The 9,195-nt window shown below is 48.9% G+C and overlaps 1 protein-coding gene across 3 annotated transcripts in view; it reads right to left on the bottom strand.

Annotated features, from left to right (window-relative positions):
- Positions 1–930: 930 nt before the first annotated feature.
- Positions 931–9,195, bottom strand: part of MPHOSPH8 (M-phase phosphoprotein 8) — a 40,803-nt gene continuing 32,538 nt past the window's right edge. The window contains exons 10-14 of one of the 3 annotated variants that reach the window (XM_074377852.1): positions 8,619–8,773; positions 6,729–6,883; positions 4,826–4,953; positions 4,059–4,142; positions 931–3,707 (exon numbers count right to left, since the gene is read on the bottom strand). In XM_074377852.1, the coding sequence (XP_074233953.1) occupies positions 3,666–3,707; positions 4,059–4,142; positions 4,826–4,953; positions 6,729–6,883; positions 8,619–8,773 (564 nt within the window). In that variant the 3' untranslated portion in view covers positions 931–3,665. Of the gene's footprint in view, positions 3,708–4,058; positions 4,143–4,825; positions 4,954–6,728; positions 7,623–8,618; positions 8,774–9,195 lie in introns of those variants that run through there. The other 2 variants (XR_012511581.1, XM_074377853.1) reach the window with 2 other exon arrangements.

Raw genomic sequence — 9,195 nt, 5'->3', positions numbered from 1 at the left:
TTTTTAATTGATTATTGAAACTGATTTTCGAAAGGCTAAATCTGACGTTACTGTATTCCTAGGATAAAAGAAAATGTGGATGAAGCTACATGAACCTTGGCTTCCAGTGCGAATTGAAGTTGAGAGAGCAGGAGATGTTGGCGTCCTCCCCTCCAGGTGGGTCAGCGCCGGCCACACCTGCCCCCGCTGTCATTCTCTGTGCGCCAGGCTGTCTGGGTGCTGCGTTGGTGGGACCATGTGCATCATGTTGCGTGAGGTTGGAACCCTTTCTCCTCGGCCTGCCTGCTTCTTCCAGAAAGATTTGAGGTTATTTTTAGCTCCAAATTGCCCTTGTCTGTCCTCACCGATAATAACTGTGCATTGACTTGTCTTTAGGTAGAACTGGACTGAGGACAGAAATGACGTATTAAACAGGGCTCAGTGGATGCATGTCTAAAATTTGTCTTGCATTCTTTTGGAAAGCGTGTCATCTTAAAAACGGTTTATTATCATAAAATCAAGAGCCAGGCAAGGGACCCCAGCTCCTTCTCCCCTGTTGTTTCTACGCTTCTATAGAGGGTAACAGCTTTCCTATTATTTTGTTAAGTTAGACACAGAATCCTACGGACATGCTTACACTGTGTGATCCTTCAGACAGAGTTGTGCTGGTGTATACTGTCACCTGACATACCCAGAAGGTGTCATTTTAAGTGTATTTCTTCCCTCACCCCCTCACTGGTTACTCTGATCTGGTCCTGCTCCTGCCCTGGAAGCTGCCTGTGGTGTGAGAATTTCAGGTCATGCAGACCACACCAGCCAGAGAGCCTCGTCCTCCCTTTAGAAACACAGGCTGCAGATACGCCTCCTGTTCCCCAGCAAGGAGTGTGTCTCCCGCCTCCCCCAGTCAGGCCATCTTGTGGGAGGAATTATTTTAACACAGGAGAAGCAAGCTAGAAAAAACTTGTTTTATTTGTGAATTTCTTAGCCCTCAGAAACAATTAGTGGCCGTGAGTAATGACACTCAGAAAGCCACGTCTGAAGTGTCCGGAGTAGCGCAGACTCCCCCCCTTGATTCAGGTTTGTTCTCCTGAATCGTACGCCTGCCCCCTTGGCGCCCTTGTTGGCTAACGGGGAATGTTAGCGCTGCAGAGTAACCCCAACCCCCTTACAACTCATGTTACGACCTCAGGTAGCCTGGCCCCCAAGGTAGGGACGGACTCGTAAGGAATTTGTGCAGGTGTGAAAAACCACGTTCCAGCACGTAAACCTTGGCCCAAGGAAGGCAGGTAAGGGGGGTATGAGCAAGGCAGAGACGGCGGTGGGAAATCTTCCAGATCGAACTGATGCCAAATGTTAGGCTCAGATTCCGACTGGGGTGGCTCTCTGGGCTCTCAGGATGCCTGTTTCCTGATTTTAATTGTGAACTTCCCGTGTCATTCCCACTTTCCAGCCCACTGGGAAGGCTCTTCTGTACCCGGGCAGGGGAGTCAGGACTGGAAATCCCAGATTTGGTTGAGAAGGAGCACCACGTGCAAGTCAGCAGAGCACGGAGGGAGGTGGTGTGGATCCCGTCAGTGGTCCTTGAAGTGGCCTCGTAAAGATGTGGTTGTGAGACCAGTGACGTTTTACAAGTTGAAAGTAACTTTGGGGGTTTATACGATACGCCACGAGGCGTCCTACATTTCACATCACCGTGGATGTTCTGGGCTCTCCTTTCTCCCTCCGTCTTTGCTCATCGGCCTCCTTGCACTTGGCTGTTTCCCCAGGTTTTACTCAGAGTCAGCTTCACAGCAGACGCTTTACCAGGGCCGCTCACCGTCAGCCTTTGGGGTGCCGAGCCTGGCCGGCAGGGGTGACTTCCGCATGTAGCTGAACTTTAAAAGTGGTCAGTGTAATGTGGCTGAGCGGGACTGTAAAAGCAGCACCTGAGCCCCAAACGGCGGCCCCTAGACACCCCAGAGAACTGGCTTGGGACGGGACGACGTGTGCTGGCGGAGTCTGGAGATGCGGGGGAGAAGTGGAGCGAGGACTTCCAATCACGTTAAGATGAAACTGAGGTAAAACTTGCGTAGTAACTGCTTTTCAATGAGTCTGGCCCGAGGTGAGGCCGCATGTGTAGTCACGAGGTCCCCGAGGCCCTGGCCTGGCCTGTCTGCACACCTTTGGGTGCAGTGCCCAGGGGCTGCTGGGGAACCGCTGTTTCTCAGAGGATTCGCTGTTTGCACTTGTCAATCCCCGCCTCATCAAGGGCGAGTGTGCATCCTCTGGAAAACAGACTGAAGGGCACGTGTGCTTGTGCACCTGCTTCCGGAGAGAACTTGAGCTTAGCTGCAGGCCACGGTGGACAGAGAGCTGCACACAGGCACGTCGGGCACAGGTGGAGGGAGCCGGCGTGGGCGAGTCACCCCAGATGTCCGGGTTCCGTGAGAACCACCAGCCCGCTCTCCCTGTAACTTGGTTTTACTTGTTAAGGATCTTACCCTTGCTCCTGACTTCACTGCTTTCATACCGCTCAGCCTAAGCTCTCAAAGGAGCTGTGTCCAGACTTTCTCCTTGGTTCCTACCCTGATGGCCCTGCTGCCTTGTTGATAAGCACTGTGTCCTCTTTTAATGTGCTCCTGTACAGGTGTTGGTATCCTCCACATTGTTCTTTAAAAGCCCGTTTTCTCTTACGTGTAGCGAACCAGGTACTGCTACCGTCCCCTTAACGTTCCTGCTTCTTTTTTCTGTAAAGCTGTGAAGTCAGATGCAGTTACCAGCACAGGGTTCAGTACAGTTGAAGGTCTATTCCCAGCCATTGTTGGGCTAAACTATCCATTTTGCATCCACCTTGTTTTGAAGTCCTGAGACTTGGGCAGAAAGAAAATAGACCAACACTGTGGTGTTTATTGAGAAAACTGCAGGAAAAGGTGTTAGGTAGTAAAGGTCTGAGACATCCATACAAGATGTGTGGTCTGCCCTCAGCACCTGCAGGTTCCGTGTCCACAGACTCAACACACCTTGGATGGAAAATATCCAGGGCAGGAAAGAAAATGTCCAGAACGTTCCAGAAAGCAAAATTTGAGTTTGCTATACAGCTGTTTACACAGCATGTGCACCTCAGTATGTGCACCTCAGTGTACAGATTGATCCAGGGGGATTTAAAGTACATGGGGGTATTGATGTGTGGTTACTGGAACCAACTCCCTGTGGATACTGAGGGACGACCGTACATGAAATTCATTGGCTCTCAATTACAAAACTAATCAGAAACTTCTTTTTACATGTTTCTGTAATCTAGGTGGCTTGATTTATTAGTTTCCTTGGGTAACTTACATGTAAGTGTACACTCACTGGATTCTTTACAATTTTTAACACAAAAATTCATCAGGGATAGTTAAAAAAATTCCAAGTTTAAAAAGTTTTAATTTTCTTAAATAATTCTCATATGTACCATTCCACACTGTGGAAAAACTTCAACACACAGTCTGGACATAACATTGAGATTTCAGACACTGGCACAAGTACTTACATCTGTTTTGTGATATGCTAGACCCACCGTGTCCCCTCACAGACTGTAACAGAGGACAGGCCTTAAATGCAAGAGGCTTACAGATGAAACCAAGTGTCAGCTGTGCCAGATCCCAAACTGCTTCCCAGCGGGTTTAGAAACAGGTCTGAAGACAAGTCTGTCCCCTTCTCTGTGGTCATTGCAGCTGCACTCTGTATGCACCTATCAGCAGCTTAACCTGTTGAGAGAGAAACAGCACACAGGTATCAAGATTAGAAGAGGGGGAAAACACAGAAGGTCAAGACATTCCTTACTTGGCAGAATTCTCAAACCGGTCATCAGTGTAGGTTGTTGGCGACCATTTGATTTTTAGGTTGTCACGTTAGACTCTTACGTACCGAAGCCTAGCACCTCATCAGCAGCCAGGCTGCTGGGCACAGGGAGACCTGCGGCTCCTTTGTACCACTGGGCATTGGAGGGTCCAGCACTGCCCCCTGGGCTCACCAGGAACACCGCCACATGCCCCAAAAGCTTCCTACCTGGAGGAACAGCTTTCCTAGTGACACTGGGTATGTGGAGAGGTCCTCACCTTGGCAGAGGGTGCTTCCGTCAGCCGCATGAAGAGCTTGTTGAGGCCTGCGGCCGGGCTGAATGAGTAAACGAAGTGGCTGTCCTAGGGAGAGAGACCCCCAGTGTCAGTCAGTATGTCCTCAGACAGACTTCTGCATCCAGAGACCTTTGAGACTCAGCGATGCAGGAGAGAATTTAAGTTTTGTACCTGAATTTATTTATCATGCAACATGCTGTAATTTTTTAACTTTCCCCTTGATTTATAACCAGTCAATTTTAATCCCACCTAAGGAAAAAATTCTCAATGTGGCAAAAGAAACATGCACAAACATTCTTCAAGAGTATTTTTATATTAAAAAAGGGTTTATACAGCCACTGATAGATGAGTTATTGTACACTGTATTTTTAAATGTTCGTGATAAATAAAAATCAAAATTATATACTACAGTTATCACCTAAAATGATGCATTAAAACTAAGGCAGAACACAGCCCTGTTACAGAGTGGCTGTGTTTGGGTTTTTGAAGCTTAAACAGATATGCTTTTCTTCCCCTTTGAATTCCTTAAATTTTCTTTATGTGAACATTTGTGATTATACTGCATGAAAAGGCATAATATTTAAAAATAGGCTTCTTGCACCACAAGAACTTATGTTCAGAACATTAGTTCTAAGACTTGGTAAATTGAGAATAATTTTACTTCACGATTATGGGATTAACAAATTTATAAGCCTTTTGTGCTTTTGATGAGAAGGTACTTGTCAGTAATGAACCATGGAAAATCTTACCAGAAAAACAGGAAGCTGAAATTTATCATTTAAAACCACCGCTTGTACGCTACACGGTCCACAGAGGCGGGCAATGACCTCTTTACCCAGAAAGTTCGCATGGAAAATAAACAGCAGGACGCCAGACCCTGAATCAGGGAGATGCAAGTAGATTTTAATCCCCACCTGGCATGGCACCTCCCGGAGCCCCTCCCACGGGAGGACGGAGCAGGCCTCCAACCCCAGGACGTGCTGGTGTTTGTCTAGCAAACCACAGAACCCTCCTCCTTTCAGTCCACGTAATCCTATGACAGCTCACGGACAGAGTTTTTAAAAATACGCTTTTTCAGGGGGAGAGCAGCTCAGTGCACTTAGTGTGCACGAGGTCTCAGCTTCAATCCCCGGTTCCCCATCAAGAAAAAAATTAAAAATGTTTTTTCTACGTTACTTAGTGGTGTAAGTGTCCACAGAAGCAAACCCACGGACACCTCTGTGTCCACACACTATTTTGCCTTTTCTCAACTTTCTGATTAAAGGAAAAAGCATGAGATTTGAACTTTTGAGGATCTCAAATATTCTGCAAGATTCACTGTTTGAGCAGAGCACATACTGTGCTTTAAAAATTACCAAGAATTTTAATGGAGGTTCTGGGGATTGAACCTAGGACCTCAGGCACAGTAAACACATGCTCTACCCTTGAGCTATACCCTCCCCCATAAGCTGTACTTTTAATAATAAAAAACATTCTTTAACAAAGACATTGGTTCAGGCCAGTCACGAAGGAGATCCCAGAGAACCCAAAGAACCATGCTTCCTTGGTTCTGGTCCAGAGGTTCTCGTCTTTCCTGTCAAGCTGTTTTGAGGTTTGACCAGGAGGAGGTGCTTGTCGGCTCCCCCGAGACCCCAGTGGGGAGGACACGGGGCAACCGCACAGACCAGCCACGGGGAGGAAGAGGGTTCCTTAGGCACCTCTCTGACAAACACTCCAGTTTCACACACAGAGTGACACAAGGGACCCTGATTAGTTTGCTAGGTCACCTGAGGTCTCGCCAAGTGTCGGCTTAGACTCCTCCAGGTCTCGGCTGAGGAGCGTGTACCCAGGGTCAGGAAAACCTACCAGGATCTTCTGAGGATGATGTGGTATCTTTGGTTAAGATTTCAGGTGAACGGAAACAATTTCTAGTGGTTGCAGATACGCACGCGCACAAAAGTGTGCATGTGAGCAGTGGACGGTGGGGGCCCAGCCCCACAGCCCCCGCTCGAGCTCACACCCCTGACAGTCGGGACAGACCGGTCCTGCAGCGCCGGCACAGCTCACCACCAAGGCATTACCAGTGGCTGTCCCTGATCAGTTTAAAATGGGTGGTTCATCTTTTTTTTTTTTTTTTAAAAGAAAACTAACGAGCGCAACTTCCTACCACCTTTCGGCAGAGACAGCGTGGCCTGCGCCCAGCACGCGCACCATTTGTGTCCGAGAGGTGGCCGTGGCCGCAGTCCCGCCTGCCAGGTGGATGCGAAGCAGCACTGAGGCTCCAATCTCTTGCTGCTAAACTTAACTATGGTGCAAGATGTTTTTTCTTTTTAAAACGGCAAGGCTGTTAACTATGGATAATAAAATTCAGGAAAAACACTGATTCTGGGCTTAAATCTTAAAACCTAAAATTTAAAAGCTACATTTAAAATTTTAATCAAACTCTAATAAAAACTAACATGACTATTAAGACCCAAGTGTGTACTTTCTAAACCAGCACGAGCGCTGGTGCGTCTCGAAGTCGTGCGGGTGTCAGCCGGGCTCCTTCTCCACCAGAGCAGCCGAGCTGCTCTCACATGATGGAATCTGTTACGGTTTTGTTCAAAGAGTTCTGCCTAAAAATCAGAGTGTTTGTAACGTCAGACTTCAAAGTGGGAGAAAACACAGGCTTACCTTCTGGTATGTTCTGTGGGGGTTTATAATGAAAATCCATGGAAAAATCTGGCCCCTCGCAGAGACGGTGACAAGCTATTGGGAAGACTGGTTCTAACAGAGCAAGACGTGCTTCAAAGTAGTCCTTTATTGTTTCTTCTGCTACTCTCGAAAGTCTGATAAAAAGTACAAGCTGTTAACGTAGGAGAGAACCATGAGCCACAGTTACCTGACCCGACCCCAGCGGGGCCTTCCCAGACGGACGGCCCCCCCTGCTTCCTCTCAGCGTCGGACACGTGGCACGTCGCGGTCGTACCTGTCACCTCGTCGCAGGAGCTCAAGCTCCAGAGGGGCGAGCCTCCCCCACGCCCTCCCCACCTCCCCGCCTCTGGCCTGGCGCACTCAGCTCAGTGCATACTCGTCTCGCTGAACAAAAAACAGGAATTCTCCTGAAAATTCAAGAACTGGGAGCCTAGTCACAGTACCGGGCTTGGAAAGTGTTCAAATAAAATGCTCAGCGCTAATTCACTGTCCTGCTGCGCAGACATCTGCTCCCCCATTTGCCAGGACGCTCTAGTTTCAGGACTGTGAGCCCCAGGAACCCTTCAGACACCACTTAGACAAAGCCCAGGAAGCCCTCAGCCACGGGCAAACCAGGAAGGTTTCTGCCCCGTTACGGTGACTGTTCCCACGTTGGCAGGCTGCAGCCTCAGACGGGGTCACAGTCAAACTACTGGTTGGGTTGGGCTCCCAGTGAAGGCTGTCCTAGAGGGGGGTCACCAGGCATGCACCCCCTTTTTGGCCTTTGCCGTTTCTATCTCTTGTCTGAAATTTACCTTATTTTCTGTTTAGAACAAAGGTCCTACACCCGCCATGGAACAGCCGTCTTGTAGGCGTGAAGACCCGAGTCACGTCCTACGTGGTGGATGAGGAAGAGGGAAGCGTGGCTGTTCCCACCCGGGCTGCCCTCCCCTGGACCCTGCTGGACAAGCAGTGAACACCTCACTGTATCAGCTACTGTCTGTGAAGCTTCTGCTGTGTGTTGCCAAAATAACTCTTAAGTAATAAGCTACTAAATTACTTCCATGAACATCCAGTAAAATAAAATGATTTAGAATTTATCTGAAAAAGCACGAACTTGAATGGATAAACTGTAGTCACGTCCAGACAATGGAATTATTATTCAGCACTAAAAAGAAACGAGCTTATCAGGCTATGAAGACAGGGAGAAAACTTAAATGTTTTATCACTAAGAAGTGAATCTGAAACGAGCAAATGGTATATGATTCCAACATTGTGGCATTCTGGGAAAGGTGGGAAAAATATCAGTGGTTTCCAAGGCCTGGGGGACGGGAGAGATGAGTAAGTGGGTCCACAGCAGTGCACCCGTCTAAACCCACAGGATGCGCAGCATCCAGTGGCCCTGCTGTGCCTGGGGCTCTGGGTGCTGGGGCGAGTCAGCATGGGTGCATCACCTGCCATAATGCACTCTCTGGTGGAGACGTGACGGGGGGGGGGGGGCTTGTGGGAAATCTCTACTTTCTGCTCAGTTTTACTTTGAACCTAAAACTTGATCTGAAAAGTTGTTTAAATAAAAAAGTATAAAAATAAAAGAATTAAGATTTAAATTAAAAAATTTTTAAATTAGAAAAAAGTTTAAATGGTTTTAAGGAAGTGTCTGGGAGCCAATTTGAGAGTGTAAGATGACACTGCCGGTTAGAACAGCGTTAACTGTTTCCTCCAAGGCCTCAATAACTTGCAGAAAAATGATGCACTCGCCACTTCTTAAATCCGTCATCTCCTGAGACCAGAAGCCCATCAGGGCTTGTACTTGGCATCTTTTTCTGAGCCGTTACCCAGTCCACTCTGAGCATGTGTGGGACCTCCCCAGGGACACTGCCCCACACTCACGTCTCCAGGTGGCTCTTCAGCAGCTCATACACCAGCACGTTGTTACACTGCTTTGCAAAGTGCAGTGCGCTGTTCTGGTGCTTGGACAGGATATTGCAGTCGGCTCCACATTCGATCACGAGCCGAACGATGTCTGAGTTTCCTCTCTTACAGGCCTGTGTCAGGAGAGGAGTGACCGTTCCTGCCCGTGCACCAGTGTTTGTCCCACTCTCCGCGCTGAGCGGGGGACACACCCGGGGCCGGACACTGTCCTGGAGATGAGAACCTTGTGCTCTGCTTTCTCTGTGAGCAGGACTGAACCGTGCAGGCTGAGTCCTCAGGACAGAGGGGCACTGCCCCCCCCCCCCCCAGCCCTCCGGAAGCCCCCGCTCAGGGTTAGTGCTGCTCAGGGAACGTGTCAGCCTGCCTGGTGCTGCTCAGGGGGACCCGTCAGGGAGGGCTCCACATCTGAATGCAGCAGATCTCAGGCGGGAGCTGCAATGCAGACCCCATGACAGGTCCCCTCCTGTCTGTCATCCCCAGCCGTGTGACCTCAGGCCTGTCCTTGAAATCAGCTTGTCACAAAGGAGTTCTCGGC

Source organism: Camelus bactrianus, chromosome 14 (genome assembly GCF_048773025.1).
Source record: "Camelus bactrianus isolate YW-2024 breed Bactrian camel chromosome 14, ASM4877302v1, whole genome shotgun sequence".
Lineage (NCBI taxonomy): Eukaryota > Metazoa > Chordata > Mammalia > Artiodactyla > Camelidae > Camelus > Camelus bactrianus.
The sequence above is the reverse complement of the archived record's forward strand: the minus strand, read 5'-3'. Positions and strand labels throughout refer to the sequence as shown.